The sequence below is a fragment of the Saccostrea cucullata genome, unplaced genomic scaffold (assembly GCF_032062105.1).
Source record: "Saccostrea cucullata isolate Sc308-1 unplaced genomic scaffold, CSIRO_AGI_Scuc_v1 ctg1682, whole genome shotgun sequence".
Lineage (NCBI taxonomy): Eukaryota > Metazoa > Mollusca > Bivalvia > Ostreida > Ostreidae > Saccostrea > Saccostrea cuccullata.
The window spans coordinates 1-17820 of record NW_026930078.1 but is presented as its reverse complement, the minus strand read 5'-3'; the positions used below and the strand labels follow the sequence as shown (position 1 = coordinate 17820).

The 17820-nt window shown below is 34.8% G+C and overlaps 2 protein-coding genes and 1 long non-coding RNA gene across 4 annotated transcripts; 1 reads left to right on the top strand and 2 right to left on the bottom strand.

The window, feature by feature from the left end:
* Positions 1 to 2399: 2399 nt before the first annotated feature.
* LOC134282815 (uncharacterized) lies at positions 2400 to 3984 on the bottom strand. 2 transcript variants are annotated; one of them, XM_062765205.1, is made up of 4 exons: positions 3937 to 3984; positions 3722 to 3811; positions 3335 to 3463; positions 2400 to 3251 (listed from the first exon to the last, which is right to left on the bottom strand). In XM_062765205.1, exons 2-4 carry the CDS (start codon positions 3762 to 3764, stop codon positions 2794 to 2796), a joined length of 630 nt encoding a protein of 209 aa, XP_062621189.1. In that variant the 5' UTR covers positions 3765 to 3811; positions 3937 to 3984; the 3' UTR covers positions 2400 to 2793. The 2 variants fall into 2 exon arrangements, with proteins under 2 accessions (XP_062621189.1, XP_062621190.1); XM_062765206.1 differs by having other exon boundaries at positions 3722 to 3796; positions 3937 to 3978.
* Positions 3985 to 4096: 112 nt separating this feature from the next.
* On the bottom strand, positions 4097 to 6493 carry LOC134282814 (uncharacterized). Its single transcript, XR_009995360.1, has 3 exons — positions 6429 to 6493; positions 6165 to 6258; positions 4097 to 4183 (listed from the first exon to the last, which is right to left on the bottom strand). It is a non-coding gene; the product is annotated as an uncharacterized LOC134282814 (long non-coding RNA).
* Positions 6494 to 9674: 3181 nt separating this feature from the next.
* LOC134282819 (type I iodothyronine deiodinase-like) lies at positions 9675 to 10052 on the top strand. The gene has a single exon (XM_062765209.1). The coding sequence runs from the start codon at positions 9675 to 9677 to the stop codon at positions 10050 to 10052; it is 378 nt and encodes a 125-aa protein (XP_062621193.1).
* The last annotated feature ends 7768 nt before the right edge of the window (positions 10053 to 17820 follow it).

Here is a 17820-nt window from a genome sequence, read left to right as displayed (position 1 = left end):
CCTCCTACAGTTTTGGTCTGATTTCAATATAACTTGGCACAAAAGTAGACTACACTAAGATACATAATTCTGTGCATCGGTTTTTGATTTCGATGAACGGTGTTGCCGTGGTTACTAAAAATAGAAATTTCTGTGAAATTCTTTCAAAATGCTACTCTTCCTACAGATTTGGTCCGATTTCAGTATAACTTGGCACACAAGTAGACTACACTAAGATACATAATTCAATGCATCGGTTTTTGATTTCGATAAACGGTGTTGCCGTGGTTACTAAAAATAGAAATTTCTGTGAAATTCTTTCAAAATGCTACTCCTCCTACAGTTTTGGTCTGATTTTGATATAACTTGGCATACAAGTAGACTACACTAAGATACATAATTCTGTGCATCGGTTTTTGATTTCAATGAACAATGTTGCCATGGTTACTAAAAACAGAAATTTCTGTGAAATTCTTTCAAAATGCTACTCCTCCTGCAGTTCTGGTCTGATTTCAGTATAACTTGGCACACAAGTAGACTATACTAAGATACATAATTCTGTGCATTGGTTTTTATTTTGATGAGTGGCAAGGATCATTTTTCTATTTATTGCTGATTTATTGTCTCAAGTCCCAACTGCTACTTTTCTCTTCCTTTGTTTTAAGTATAAACCAGTAGAGCTACAGTCTCGACAGAGACTTCTGGTTTTATCTGGAAATACTTAGGATGAGAAAATATGTAAAAATTATTATGATGTTTGTTATTTATTTTGCGAGGTTGTTTTCTGATTTGATTGGCTTTCACTTCTACATGTTTTCTACATGATATGTAAATTCTTTGGACAATTTGTAACTATTGATATAAGTTTTTAAGCTGCAGTCTGTATAAATTCTCAGTCAGGTGATATCTATTGTCATCATGCCCCTTCCTTTAATAAGTGAGGTTTTGTGTCAGTAGTTTGTATGTGAGATGGAAAACTTGGACTTTCATTATTAATTGTATTTGCTATACTATGAAGTTAGAATAAGATTGTTGTCTGATTAATGCATTTTATACAATTCCTGTCTGTTGGCTTTAAACATTGATCTTTGTGAATAAGCAATGCTGGTTGTGACCATTACTTATTAAATTCCATGAAGAAGTTGATTTTCTTTTCGTCTTTTCATAATAAACAATTTTAAAAGATAATCTGATCATCGGGTTTTGAAAATATTTTTAAAATAAACTAATTTAAAATTAGCCTCCTTGATTGAGTGGCAGCTATTCTTAATCAAGAAAACTGGCCTGATAGTTAAGAAAAAAAATGAACTGTTTGTTTTAATTTTAACATATGATCTGAAAATTGATGGCGAAACATGCATCTACTCTAGCTGGGAGAAAATGATAATGTCTGCAAGAAGCAGGATATAATTTAATTTTCACTAGTTTTCTGGCCTGTAATTTAATTACATGTGTGTACTTTTCACCAGTTATCTGGCCTTGACCTTTGACCTCATTTGATCTTTAAACTCTGATCTGTCAATGCACTGATTGTACTCTGAAAATAGAATTGAAACCACTGGGCAGATTGAAATTATTCGTTTTTCAACAATTGCCATTAAATAATCTTGATTTATTATTAATTATCTCCCCTTTGAATGAATAAACTTGAATCCCTTTAGCCAAGGATGCTCTGTGGCAAGTTTGGTTGAAATTGGCCGAGTGGTTCTGGAGAAGAATCTTGATGAGACAACTACGAAAGACGACAAAGGACAAGATAGGGTAATGGCCGAATCTGGCCCCTTATTTGATGTAAAAATCAGAACACTGGTAAAATTTTAATAGTTTGTAGTTGAGAAGTTAAAAAAATGCTTGCTTTAAAACAAGCACTAATTTAGATTCAAAGCTAACATGGAAGCTATTAAAGGGTGCAGAAGTATGATATTTTCCCAAATTTCCTCAATTCTGGTGGAATTTCATATTTGAGATACATTTCTCTTCGGACAACATAGAGCACAAGCTTGCCTATCTGAGATTTTTACACATAAACTGCATCTGATACTAGTGTATAAAATATATAAATTTGGTAGATAGGCAAGCTTGTGCTCTATGTTTTCTGAGATAAAATGTGATGTAAAATCAATGAATTTCAATATTTGCATAAAAATGAGAAAATTCGAAAACTGCCCTATTTCCTGACCTCTCTGTGACCTCTGTATATCCTAAATCTTAGAACCAATACCTATTTTGTGGCAGGGGTGACAAAAGGTTTTCAAGGATAAACTGTTTTAACTGTTGGATCATTCTGAAAGACACCCAAAATCGGGGGCCAAATAAGGGTTTTACCCTATATTGTCCTTTGATCAGAATAGCTCACTTGAGCCTCGCTCAGGGGAGCTGTTTAAACAAATCAAAACAAAACTAGTCTGAATGAATTTTTATTACATATATTTTTGGTATACAATAAATATATTTAGGACCATGCAGGCTAACAAAAACATCACTGTCCACGAAATGACGCTCAATCCCTGTAAAGGAAAAGGAAATTCGGGATTCAAAGAAAAGGGTTGATTAAATTTAATATTATACCTTTGTCTATATTATCATTTATGAATATATAATATAATTTTACATAAACAGTGATAAAGGTTTTATTCAAGATAACATAAACAGTACTGCCCACTGTTGCTTTGAATTGAGTTGTAAAGATAATGTATGACTTGTGTAAGTCGATGAACCCAACTTTGTCCTTGTTGGTTGAAGCATACACGTTAAAGTAACGTTTGTGGTGGGAGGGTTTGGGGTGATAAGACCAGAAATTTATCCTTTTTATCCCTAACAAGTAAAGACAACTGGAGAAGAAGAGTTGCTGGGGGAGTCAGATATGCCTGTAGAGGGGTGACTGGAGTAGTCTGATATTTCTATGGACGGGTGAACGGTATCGGATTGTACGTGGTCTGATATTTCTATGGACGGGTGGACGGTATTGGATTGTACATGGTCAGCTCCCTCTGAGCTGGTAGGAGAGGTCATTCGGGACTCCTCTGACATAGACGTTGTATGAGATAAGTTATCCCCACGCGGAGGAACTGTTAGTTTCTCCCCCTCACTTGAGGGCCACTGGTTCGTTCTTGTATCCCCTGGACATTCCGTGGACCCCCCTGTCTCCACCGAAATGACCGGCATCAGGACAGCGGAGTTATAGGAGGGGAGGTAATTGATGTCTGTTCTGGACAGTTTCCCGGGGTACGGAGGGGGACTGTCTACGTGTACAGGAGGGTCATCGGGGATACCTGTAGAAGGAAGACCTTAAAATGAAATATAGGTGAAACTGAATAGTTTAAAACTTCATACAAGGTATTTTATAAACTCTTACCCCTATTCCGGGCCCTGTACCATTCCCTGATTTTGTAAGCACCACACACGATGAAGATTAACCCCAGAGCTGAGACAAAAACGAGTACAAAGACCAAGACATCGTCAACTGAAGTATCCCGGATGGTCTCTGAAATTTCATTCAACAAAGCGTGTTCACCATTTTAAAAAAAAAGTATTGTTTTTGAGAGAAAAAAGGGGGGGATCAACCAGAAAACAATCCATAAACAACTCTTTTACACGCAAGCAAAACAGGACGGGAATCTAATTCAGAATTTTTTTTAATCTAAGATCGCCTTGTAAATTTTAATTGAGGGAAAAACTTTTGGAACACACTGGTCACTAATTTTTGTTAAAAATATAAAAGTATTTTATTTTATAAATATACCTGGTGTTAGGGTCACATGAGAAGATCCATTGAACATATGCATGGCGTCCCTTGTAAGGCTGCATGGTTCAGTAACTTGTTAGAAAGATTCTGTAAATGTTATATATATATATATATATAGAGAGAGAGAGAGAGAGAGAGAGAGAGAGAGAGAGAGAGAGAGAGAGAGAGAGAGAGTGATTTACAAAGTTTCGATTTGAGAAACATACATGTACCTGTACAAGAAAATGTCCACCATTTTGCTCGTATGATATTTTTAAACTAGAGAATAAGAAATGATAAATTATATTGTAATTGCATGATGGATATTTCAGTGATGATGTATCACCTGTATATATATAACAATAAAATTCATTGAAGGAAAACTACCTCAGTAATTCTGTAAATATTTTGCGACATGTAAATTCCGCCGCTACCGTAGTACCGTCTTACGTGACCTTCTTCTGTCTTTATCTACTTCATCTATAAAAAGTTTTTAAAAAATAAGGATTATTCTACATGCTAAAATTTTATGAAACAAATAAGATAAAGATAAACATCTTACTTTTCCGCCTTTGTCTAGCGGTGTGTTGGAGTCCATCAGTCATGGACACAAAGGTATCTGCCATTAATCATTATAGACAAACAAATCAAAATTTATTATACTCATATTTTAATGCCTTAGAAGGGAAAGAAACAGTGTATAATAAATGTGAACCATGATTTGTTGATTTTTTTTACTCGTTGCATAAATATAAATTATTGTATCATCGCTTGATTTATAAATACTTTCTTAGAAAACTTCAGGAGCCGTGGGCAGGAAAACTGTAAGTACTGTGAGTAATGAGCTCACTATATTATAAATGATAACCCCCCCCCCCCCCCCCGCCTCCCATATGAATAAAACGGCAGTGTCCATGTTTTGCTATGGGAAACCCGGTAATATGTAATAAAGATTCTGTAAAAGTCTCATCACATTTCATTCGGTGGTATGAGAGGAGTTGCGGATAAGAGATGGGTACCCCAACAGCTATACGGACGGACATCCCGATTACTATACACCCTACCGCTTTTCAAGCGGCGGATATAAATATATATTTCCATTTCTAATTTTTTTTTTCTCTGTGATAACTCTTTGAAAGTTAGCGGAGTTGATTTCTTGATAATTCTACCGGAATGTAAATTAGGCAGGTCGATTTGTCGGGAGCTAAGGAGACCTAATATGCATGCAAATCTTGTGCATCTTCTGTGTTTGACCCTAAGGAGGCCAAATTAATATGCATGTAAATCTCGTGCGATTGCCTTTGTGTTTGACATCAGTGGCCGAAGACTACTAAAATTTGGCATGGGAGTCCTCGTGTAATTTAAATCTATGTTACATTGTTAAAGTCTAAATTACAATTTTACTTCACAATGAAATGGAAGTATAAGGAATCACTGTCTAGTTAGTATAGCATGCCAGGGACATCAACGATAGTGGGAAACATGGGATAATTATCCCATGTTTCCCACTATCGTTGATGCCCTGGCATACTATACTAACTAGACAGTGATTCCTTAAATATATTTTAGGGTCGTTAGAGCGATGACGACGAAAGAAGGCACAATGACGCGACAGAGCGATAGCGCGATGATGAGGATACATCAACAATGCGAAGAGCAATAGTACGATAAAGCAAATATCATTTCATCGTATCGTGCCATCACCGTCGTTTTATATTGCTATTAAAAAAGAGAGAATGTTTAAATTGTTCATTTATGTATGTTGAAATGCCCCTCGGGGCCCTTGATTGGTAAATAAAATATCTTGTATCTTGTATCTTGCTATAGCGCTTCCGATTTATCGTCGTCATCGCATTTTTGCTGTCCATCATCGTCATTCAATGACTCATTGCGCTCTCGCAACATGCATCGCTTGAACAGCGTTATTGCCCTTTCGCTTCATCGTCATCGCAGTAAAGTGTCGTCGCATAGTCGACCCGCACACCTCGATGATGCGGTCTAGTGAACTTTTTTAAATTTAGTATATACATTTAAGAAAAATATCTATTGATTGAAAAACTTTTCGGCATACACAGTCCGTAGGGGGGGGGGGGGGGGGGGCTTAGCCCCCCCCCCCACACTTTTTTTCCAAATATAGTATAGACATTGAACATTGCTGCGTAGGTTTAGCCCCCCCACTTTCCACAGACAAGTCGCAGTATAGGTTAAAAATGAGGGAAGTGGTGGTATTCGGAAAAAAATTTTGTTACTGAAGTTCGAATCTACCCCCCCCCCCCCCCCCCCCCCCCCCCCCCCCCCCCCCCCGAAATAGGATTTTCGTGTTGAGAAAAAAAATCATATCCGGTTTTTGTTTGTTTTTTTTTTTGCTTGTCAGGTTTTTTGAAGGTATAATTTTTTTTTTCACGTAGCCCCCCCCCCCCCCACTTTCAATTTGCTTCCGACGCCAATGCATATATCTTACCTCTATAGATAAGCCCCTATCCTTGAGAAATTCAGAAAAATCGTCCTTCCAATATACGTTTCAAGTATTAGTCTGTGCTGTTCAGCATGTAGACCTAATGAAGAAAAAAAAATAATCAGCAAATTGCATGACTATATTTCAAGAGTTACACAACCTACGTCAAATTAAATTAGGTCACAAGCTCGAATCACTGCTTCAGAGATATCTACAGTATTAAGAATAAGTGAACAGGAATCCGAGCTCTGAAGCGATCGAAATATTTACCTAAAATTCCTGTGGATTTTACCGTGTTGTTTACACAATATTACATTATCACATCCGGGTTTGGTTGCGATAGTGAATCGATCCAACTTATGTCTTAGAATCAATGAAAGACGTTTTACTGAACTTGTAAGATGAATCAGACGCAGGTACAAATGGGATCCGCCGAGAAAGGGGTGTGTGAGAGGGGTGATATGCCCCAATATGTATAATTATGAAAAAAAAATACAGTTAACATCCGTCGATAATAATACCTGATACCATATTATATTTTTACTAGATAAAGGATATTTTGTTCTGTTACCCCCTGGCCTCGCGCCTTCAAAAAATTGTAAATTGCCTTCAGTGGTGATTAACCACGTTGGACACAGTCAATAAATATATATTGCTGCAAAAGTAAGGTACGATAAGTACGAGTAGTCATTTGAAAAGTTAGTGATCCTGTTATCATAAAGCTTGGTAGTTAGATAACGTATTTTTCAAATAAGATATCCTAATATGATACAGAAGTCTCTCAAGTTCACCTGGATATATCATATTGACATAAGAATGGAAATAACCATTATTTGAATCTTTCTTTTAAAAAGCATTTTTATTAAATTAATTTATCAAAATAAAGAATTTATAAATATTTAGAGAGAAAATGACAGAATACTTATAAAAATAATTGAATTTAGATGGGTTTTGTAAGAGGAGAAAAAAATTAATGTTCTTATATAATCTGTTAATAAAATGCGTAGTTTTTTTTTTATTTAGGTAAGAGGACATTAACCTAGTTTGTGTCTTTTCGTTCTATTTTGTGAACCTACTTATACATTCTCGTAAACCGTATATAACGTTATAGCATTTTGCAAAGGAATTAAGGACTTCATAAAACTTTGTTTAAAGGTAAGAATTTTATTGCACATACCATTTTATTTTAATAGAGGGAGAGGGTAAAGGAAAATGGAAGACTTGGATGGAAGGATTTTGAATGGATTTTTAATATATATTTCACTTTCAACTATTCATTTTATTGATTAAATTATACATGTATTATCATAAGCGGTCAAATGTGAAATGTTTATTTCCGTATTCAATATTTAGATACTTGGTATCTTAATTCTAAAAATGTTTCCTTTTTCTACGACTTTGTAGAATAATTGATTTTTTTTTTGGTGATATTCACAGGCACTTGATTTTACCTAATAATATTTCCATTTCTAATTTTTTTCTTTTTAATAACCCTTTGAAATTAAACGGTGTTGATTTCTTGATAATTCTGCCGGAATGTTAATTAGGCAGGTCGATAGGTCAGGAGCTAAGGGGGCCCAAATCTCGTGCGCATCTGTCTCTGTGTCTGGCGCTAAGGAGGCCAAATATGCATGTAAATCTCGTGCGGCTGCCTTTTTGTTTGACGTCAGTGGGCGAGGACTATTGAAATTGGCATGGAAGTCCTCGTGTAATTTAAATATATAAGTCTACATTATTAAAGTCTAAATCTACAATTTCATTTCACAATGAAATGGAAATATTCGCCCGTTATGCAAATTATCCCATGTTTCCCACTATCGTTAATGCCCTGGCATTCTACACTAACTAGACAGTGATTCCTTAAATACATGACTGTATCACCGGTATAAGGCATGGGCTTATTTTTTATGTAAGAAAAATAAGTTACGTCAAGTACCTGTTGTGATATTTAATAATGTATTCGCAAGCGTGCACAGTTTTTATATACACAGCAAACTTGCCCAATAAAAAATAGAGATAACGAACGGTACTTAAAGATAAGTAACAAAAAACAACCTTTTTTTTCAGAAATCAGCAATATTCCTCATAGATAATGATTTTAAGTGGTAACCTTGGTAATGATAAACCAGGTATAGTGAGGGAATTTTATAAGATTTTGCCATAGGGTTAAAAAGCTGTGCAAAATTTTGTACAGAATTATAAACAAAGCAATACAAAGTCATGTATCTAAGCACCGAAGAAAATTTCAATTTCTTTTATTTCAGAGATTTGTTATTTATGACATTTTCAAATCAATATTAGTCAAAAAATACATATCAATATATGCTTCATTTTTTGGGTTCATATTGGGTTTTTTTTAATTCAAACAGGGGAATTTATTGTTTTAAGCATTGATTTTACTTACCGTTAATGGAATGAAATATGAAAATATGAAAATAACGAACAGTTATCAAGTAAACTGAAACAGGAAAAATCAGAGCAAACGTGCACCTCTAAAACAGCAGAGGTGGGATCAGGTGTTATGGAGGAGTAAGCATCCCCTAGTGAATGTTCACATCCGCTGTGTGTTCATCGTCAATATCGGGAAATCGTAATTATTAAATGTATACAATTCAGAGTGAAAATGACCTAAAATGTCAGTCAGCATTTTATTAAATGATAGATTGTATTAACCGACAAGGTAATTGATCAACCATAGAGGTTGCTAAATGTTAACTTTTATCGATACCCTTGTTTTCTCAACTTATTTGTCAGTAGATTGTCTAGCTTTAGAAATCGTTTGTCTATAGAACATGGATTTGGGCATTCAATATTTTGTGAGATATAAATCTTATTTACTGGTGATAAGGGATAAGGGAGGTTGACGATAGAAAAATTGTTGAATTCATTACGTTTATCATAATTTACTCAACTTAAATTATAACCAATACATATGAATGTGATGCATACATGAAAAAATACTGATAGGTTTTAGACAAAATCCTTTTTCATGTTTTTACGACAAATTACATTTAAATACATGTAGTTGATCTGTTAAAAGGTGAACATACAGGTATATAATACGTGTATTATAATTTCCAAGATGAATTGTATTTTTTTTTTTTTTTGCAACTCAGGATGGAAAGCCTTGATTATGACTGGAAAGCTCAGGCCCAGCCATGGAGAGGACTTACTTTAATTTGGAGATGTGTGAAGCTAGCGTGTCGCCTCCTTTTAATGACAGTAGTTCTATTACACATGCCTTTTGGACATTGGATCTTTGATCGGTTCAGAGACAGGGTCCGTTCAGAGGGACCAAAGGGGATGAAAATTACCAAGTCCTTTAAGGCCCTTCGAACTCAGATAAGAAACCATGGCACAGAGATCTTTCGACGCTCCGCCATTGTCGGTAAAGTGGCACCAAACCTTAGTCTTGTTAATGTACAGACAGAAAAGATAATGAAGCTACTAGATTTCCAGAAACAAGGGAGACCACTGATTGTGAACTTTGGTAGCTGCACCTGACCCCCATTCATAATGAAGTTCGCGTTGTTCAAGCAAATCGTTGCTGATTTCTCGGACATTGCGGACTTCATCATTATTTATGTTAGAGAAGCTCATCCTGTGGATGAATGGAATATTCTATGTACCAAATTCTCTCACTTAAGTTCCCACACTACACAAGAGGAGAGACTAGAAGCAGCTCGGCTGCTGTTGGAGGAAGGATGCCCATGTCCGCTGCTTATTGATTCCATGGACAATTCTGGAGCTATTAAGTATGCAGCTACTCCTGAGAGGTTATTTATCATATATGATGACGTCATTCAGTACGCTGGCCAAGGCGCAGGACCAGAAAACTACAAACCAGAATCTGTCATTCATTGGTTGACGAATTTTCGCCTTAAAAATATTTGATATGAAGAACAAGTAAAAGACTCGTAATGTGAAAAGTGACCTGGGTCCAGAAAACATGAAACATTTAAACCTTGAAAGTCAAAATCTGTACTTTGTTAAGAAGGTAGATGGCAAACAATCAGCATTGTTTTAAAACGTATTGTTTGATTTTAGCGTTTTTGTATATTGTAGATATATCAAACATTTTCTATTGCTTTCTTTATTTCTTGAAATGACAACGATGTTTGAAAATTGAAATTAGCAATAAGCATCGTTTGAATTATAAAAGAAAAGAATAGAAAGAAAATCGTTTAAAAATTCTGTACTGATAAGAAAACTGGTTATTTCTGTATTTAAATAAATTGTTTGGTGTCAAAACTTCTTTCAATTGATTCATAAAGGATATGGAGATAAGATAACGTACAGATTCTATATCAAAGTCCATAAAACAATACAAAATAGAAGCAGAGCAAACACGGGCCTCTAAAAAATCAGGATCAGGTGCCATGTGGGAGTGAGTATCCCGTGCTGATCGGTCATATCAGCCTTGTGCTCCTTGTCATGATCGGGAAATAACGGAAAATCCGTCGTCAATTCAGTGTATAAATAATGGATTATGAAAAACGTCAGTCAGCATTTGACTCAATGATAAATTGTATTTGCTGACAGGGTCATTGTATCGACCAAAGAACTTACGAAATGATGACTTTAAACGAGAATGCTGATATTCTTGTTTCATCAACTTGTTTGTCAATAATTTACCTCATTTTAGAAATCTTTCATACGTAGAGAATGCTCTTGCGTATCGAATCAATTGAGATATATAAACGCCGTATGCAGGTAATGAAGGTATATTGCTGCATAAGTAAGGGAAGTTGACGATAGAAAAGTTAAAGTCATCACGTTTATCACAGAGCTTGGTTGTTAAATTACCATTAATTTTTTTTTTCAAGTAAAATATCCAAATATGAAACAGATGTATCAGACTCTGTGGTATCTTTTATCTCAAGCTTACCAGGATATATCGTATCCACATAGGAATGGAAATTACCATTGTTAATTGACAATACGTCGTCGATATATCAAAATGTTGAGTTGAAGGCCACAGCAAGTGTATTCTTCTTGTCACGCATAAGATTTTGCACAAATTCTGCTTATATGAATACAAAAAATAGGTCTGCTGATAACGAAGCGCAATTGGTTCCCATGGGAATTCCAATAGATTGTTGGAAGACCTGGTCTCCAAAAACCAATTAGATAAAGTCAATCAGCATCTTTTTGATGTCAACTTCAGAGAACTTGTGTTAACAATCAGAATGTGTTTTAACAAAATAATTTTGCAAATGACCAATGACCAAATAAATTTACGAGTTCCATATTTATTGTAAAAGCATCTGTTAATGATATCAAAAAGCCTGGACTTTAATTTATCGTGGGAAATGGTTGTGTATAAAGTTGAAAAGTCGTAAGTTTTTAAGCTTTTAATTTTGGTAAAATTTTGTGATTTTAAATTGTCCAAAAGTTCTTGAGTATCCACATCTGATTCACACCATTTCTTGAATATACTGTTGCACAGTACTCTTGAAGTTTTTCATTACTGCGGAGGAACAATCGACGTTTATAACGTCACACTAGTCCGACGTCATGACGTTATTCTGCATTCAAAATCCATTGATTTAGTATTCGTCTCACATACATTTTTACTGATATTGCTTTTTGTTTTCACCCACCAAAGGTATTAGGGTTAGTCCTCGTACAGCATTCGAGTAATAAGGGTTGAACTCTAATGTGTTTCTTCGAACCCGGCCGAGAGATTTTAGGGTTAGTCCTCGCACACTATTGGACTAATTTAGATTAGTTCAGCACCCATCTATGATATTTAGGTTAGAGTTGATACTCATTGTTTGACTGTTAAGTCTAAGTTTCGCACCTACATCCAAAAGACGAGGGTTAGTCTTTGTATTTATTTTTTTGGCAGATCTTTTGTATTTATTTTTTTGGCATGGACGTGGCATCGGGATTTGGCGCATTTTTGACCATCGGACTTTGGAGTATCGTACTTTGGAGTCCTACATATATATATATGGTAGTTCAAAAATCATTTTTGTCATAAAAATTATTCGTTAATTGTTTTCCACTTGAAGAATTAAAGCCAAGTTCTTCAAAATCGGACTTTGGTGTAATCGTGTCAGAAGGATCTATCGTCGGATTTTAACATTGACCTGATACATTTATTTCATTCTGACAAAGTGTCAACATATCTGGACTTTGGCGTGAATCCATAATATTCATGAAATTCCGACGCCAGTTGAAGGATCGGAGTCCCATCGTACTTTAAAAATAAGGATCTAAGGTCCTACATATATATATATAACGGTAGTTCAAAAATCATTTTTGTTCGATTGGGATATTAAAATTATTCAAAACTGAAATTGATGAATACAAGACTTTTTTTTTTGATTAGAATTTCTTATATTAACCGCGTCGATACCTTTATTGGCATATTGAAGTTTAAGGAAACAGATTCATTTAAAATAATACATGTGTATTTCGTTATAAATCTGAACAGCAAATTGCTCCAAAAAACGAGACGTGTTAGTGAAACACCGATGCCACTGTAAAGCAGTTCACAGTCAATCTAACTCGAGTTTACATATGATTTGTATGAAATATATGCAGATAAACAACAGTATTCTTCCAATAAACAATACAAAATTTTATGGGATACTGAGGTCACACCCATTGTGCTCCTTGTCATGATCAAACAACAGAAAAATGTAATTAATGGACAGGGCATTTGACCAGTAAATTGTATTTGCCGACAAGGTTATTGTATCAACCAAATAACTTACGAAATGATGACTTTAAACGTGTTGAACTCTATCAACTTGTTTGTCAATAATTTTTTTTGTACACGTAGAGAATGCTCTTGCGTATCGAATCAGCTGTGAGATATAAACTCCGTATACAGGTGATGAAGTAAGTAAGGGAAGTTGACGATAGAAAAGTTAAAGTCATCATGTTTATCATAGAGCTTGGTTGTTAAATTACCATTAAGTCTTTTTCAAGTCAAATATCCAAATTTGAAACAGATGTGTCAGACTCTGTGGTATCTTTTATCTCAAGCTCACCAGGATGTATCGTATCCACATAAGAATTGAAATAACAATTGTTAATTGACAATAAGTCGATCTATCTAAATGTCGAAGTGTAGGCCACGACAAGTGTTTTCTTCCTTTTTTTCACGTACAAGATTTTGGACAAATTCTGCTTCATATAATTACAAAAATAGGTCAACTAATAACGGGGAGCAATTGTTACCCTTGGGAATTCCAATAGATTGTTGGAAGACCTGGTATCTTAAATCCATATAGATATTGTCAATCAGAAACTCGAGCATCTTTTTATGTCAACTTCAGAGTACTTTTATTTACAATAAGAATGTTTTTAACAAAATAATTTTGTAAATGAACAATGACTAGGTAAGTAAATATCAAACGAGTTCCATTTTATTAATTGAAAAAACATCTGTCAATAACATTAAAAAGCCTGGACTTTAATTTATCGTGGGGAATGGTTGTGTATAAAGTTGAAAAGTCGTAAAGCTTTTTTTAAGCTGTTGATTTTTGTAAAATCTTGTGATTTTAAATTGTCCAAAAGTTCCTTGAAATTTTTAAGTATCCTTCTGATTCACACAACGTCTCGGATATATTGTTGCACAGTCTCTTGAAGTTCTCCTTCATACTGTAATTATCGTAGTGAGGAGTAAAGAAAGAGGCTTGGTTGAACATTTACTGGATTGATTGACTGTATATTGTTTAACGTCCCGCTCGAGAATTTTTCACTCATATGGAGACGTCACCGTATGCCGGTGAAGGGCTTCAAATTTTGAACTTTACTCGGCACTCAGGGCCATTGAGCAGTGAGGGATCTTTATCGTGCCAACGCCTGCCGCTGACACGGGGACTCGGTTTTTAAGGTCTCATCATTTCACTTCAAAGTGCCGAGCGCACGGCGAAGGAACAGTTGCTACCCATTTTATCGACTGGGTCAGTCGCGGCCGAGATACGAATGCACGACCTCCCGATCACGGAGCGAGCGCTCTACCGACTGAGCTGGAACCTGCTTTGTATATATCTATCTGGAAATAACCACTGTTGATTTATAATACGTCGTCGATATAGTTCATTTCTTCTTTTTATACAGCAGCTTTAGAATAAACTACGCTTTATATGAACATAAAAATGGGATTTTGCTGCTACCAAATCACTTTGTACACCCCAAGCCCAAGCTTCATGGTTGGGTGCCATTGTGTGCATAATTATTGAGCCAATCATTACCAATGATAGGTTACAATTATGGACACAGGGCAAGGTCTCCAGACAATGAATAATGGACCTGATGTGCTACATAGTAAAAAATCTACATAAGTACATAAATTAGTACTGGAAGAAAGATCTCTTTCTCTTCCCTTGTCTTTCTTCCTGAATTATTCAGCTTTAGCCAAAATGGAAACATGAAAAAAAAATTAAATTAAAGTCAAAATTAAAAGGGAAATTTGAGAAATGTCTAGTAATCGATTTAATATTTAGGATTTACCATTTACATTGGTACTTACCATACTTTCAGAATTATCGCATCGAGAAGTAAGAACAATAAAATTTTACTTACTATTTAATTTTTTCTTCGATTCCAATTAAACAGATATGGACTGATTGGGACGTAGCAAAAAGTCTAATTTAGGGAATAACTATCTTCTAATTTGGTATTTGCGACCGTTAATGCTGATTTAACGGTCGCAAACTGAGTTTTACCGGCGACGCGTAAGCGGAGCCGGTAAAACGGATGTTTGCGATCGTTAAATCAGCATTAACGGTCGCAAATACCAAATTAGAAGATTAGTTATTCCCATTCTAATGCAATCCATGCATTTTGTCTGTTGTTTACGTCTTATTTTGATGAATTTTGTTACATGAAATACGTCATGGAGCATTGTGTTTTTGCGTCGCTCTATTATGACATCACAATGAAAAAGCTTTCACGCTCGTTAATGCTCGTTTTACTGCTTCAAACATCAGTGCATTAGCCAATGAAAAAGTGTTTTACAAAATATTGCATTAGAATATGATTTTTAAAGATGTTCAAATACGCAGGAACCGTCCTATATTGCTCAAGTAGTGTACATGTATATCCAACCGTAAACCTTCCTATTCCTGCTTTTCGTTTTCTGTGGAATTCTTTGCTTTTCAGGAGAAATTTATAAATTAGAGCACATAAACAAATTTTTAATAATGTTTACAAAACTAAATTGCTCCTGACTTAAATCCATTAAAATGACATGACTATCTTCATACAGAGATTTTTGAATCTGTAGAAATGAACCTGTATTGTGTTTGAAAACTACTCACTGTAGACCGTAAAGGCCGGTTTACACGGTAATACAAGTTGTATACAACTTGTCGTATACAACTTTTGTAATATGTTACCTACCTGTACACACGGTAAAACAGGTTTATGTTCAATTCTTTGTTATGCAAACAAATAAAACGCCCTAATCAGGTTCGATTCAATCGACATAGAAGCATGGAAGAGGAAAAATCTGTTATATTTTAATTTGTATCATCGTCATCATCATCATTAAATTGGAAATCCAAGCCAATCTCGCATACGCTCATCAAGTAATGATAATTTGATTTATCTCTAATATCATATCGTAAATAAACGTTTCACCGCGTAATGATGTAAAAGTTTTAAAAACTACGGATCATACTACTTTTGATTTCAAAATGTAAGTTTCATGATTTCAAAAAAAATACTGTTTGTTAAAAAAACAAAACAATGATCAATGAATAGTGACTTTCATATTACTTCGAAACAAACAGAAATATATTTGTCCATGGAATTTCAGACAGATTCATTTTAATATTTGCGCACAATTACATGTATAATTTACACTTATAGTATACATGTAATACATGTAATATAAATACCAGAGAAAAAAGACTGGACCGAGGAGGTTTGATACTTTATCCAGTTATATATTTCCTTTTCTGATAAACATGAACATTGTAATAATAAATTTTCCATGCAAATACCACACTAAAGTATGAATTTGATTAATAATTAATTTACTTTCTGTATAAATAAAGGTATAGTACATGTAATGTACAACACGCACTAGAATATTCCTATTATTCTTTCTTTTTTATTTCTCCAAGTAAAGATTACTGTGCTTAATTCCATGCGTGGACAATTCTAGATGAATTTTTTTTTATACATGTGCGTTATAACCCCCCCCCCCCCCCCAGTTTTGGGAGAAAATAAAATTATTTCTGTGCTTGCAGGCTATTTTCCTGTGTTTATTGATTGAAATGAACACCGTCATTACATTTACGATCATTTTACCGTAAATAATTCTGTGAGATAAAATAATTTTGTTTGAGACTGGTAGGCCCTTTACACCAATCTGAAAATTTTTGAGAATTCTGAGATTTTTTTCCTCGTCTGAGTCGGAAAAAACGTTTGTAGCAAAATCCCAGACTTGAGAAAAAAAATCTCAGATTTGAGAAAAAAAACTCAAAAGACTTGTTTGAGTTTGAGAAAATATATACCAACATGTAATGCAATATATTAAACACTTTGGGAGAAATTTAATTGAAAAAGTATTACGAAATTCTTGCACAAATTACAGATTTACTCCATGCATAACAGATTTATTCTCAAAGAAAGATTTGTGAAAATAGTTTGATATTTCGAAGATTTGAATTGTGACCAATGCATTTTGAACATAAAATTGTAGATATTTCTGTCCCCTAACGCAATATAATGAATTTCAAAATTCCCTTATTCATGTAGCAACATACTCTTTAGATAGTCTTATCACATGCATATATTATAAAATCATGTATTAAACTTTCTAACAATGATTTTAAAAAGAATGATACATTGCATCCAATGAAGTGGTCAGTGAAGCATAAATAGATTACACAAATCCCAGTCCACTGATTGGCCAGAGAAAAAAGTCTCATACAACTTGCTGTACAGAATAATAGAGACAAGTTCTATTCGAACGCGTGGAATATATGACTTCGGGGAGGTTTAAATTCCGTGTAATAGCGCCGTACACACAGTAACATTTTGCTGTATACAGCAAGGTCTATACAGCTTGCTTTACCGTGTAAACCGGCCTTAACCTGACAGGTAGATATTACCCCGAGGGTATAATTATCACTTCTGGGCCTGTACCAAATGGTAGCACTCAGGGTCAAACTATCGTTATCTTGATTAAATAATAAGAAACACACAAAAGATTTGTAATTAAATAGACAGACACAAAGGGCTTAATTTCTCGTGTGAAGCATGTACTAAGTATGTTGTTAAACTTTTCCCTCGCCATTCGATTTGGTCCCTCGCTTCGCTCGGCACCAAATCTCATGGTACTCGGGAAAAGGTTACCAACATTTACTTAAATCGCCTTTTTGACGTAAATTGCAATAACAATTCAATACCATGAAAACGCTGGACCATATAACATAAAATGTTAAAGGTCGCTTATTAGAGCGTAACTTGGAGCTGACATATCGTTCTAATTTGTGACCCATTGGCCAGTTTACTATGAAAATGATCTCAATATATAAGATTCCTCTGTTGTTTTGGTAAACTATGAGGATTCACAGCAGCTAAATTTTCAGGTAAGATTTATTGAAAATGTTACACCGTACCGAAATGGGCTTGACTGAATATTTTAAGGGGGGATTAACCAAACTTGCACCCATTCTGATTCTAATAC

Excerpts from the sequence above, each read along its gene's own strand:
- LOC134282819 (XM_062765209.1), top strand. The coding sequence starts at position 9,675 with ATGAAGTTCGCGTTGTTCAAGCAAATCGTTGCTGATTTCTCGGACATT.
- LOC134282815 (XM_062765205.1), bottom strand. The coding sequence starts at position 3,764 with ATGCATATGTTCAATGGATCTTCTCATGTGACCCTAACACCAG. Across the intron at positions 3,464-3,721 it reads TCATGTGACCCTAACACCAG|AGACCATCCGGGATACTTCA; the intron begins GTATATTTATAA and ends ATGAAATTTCAG. Across the intron at positions 3,252-3,334 it reads GTACAGGGCCCGGAATAGGG|GTATCCCCGATGACCCTCCT; the intron begins GTAAGAGTTTAT and ends TTCCTTCTACAG.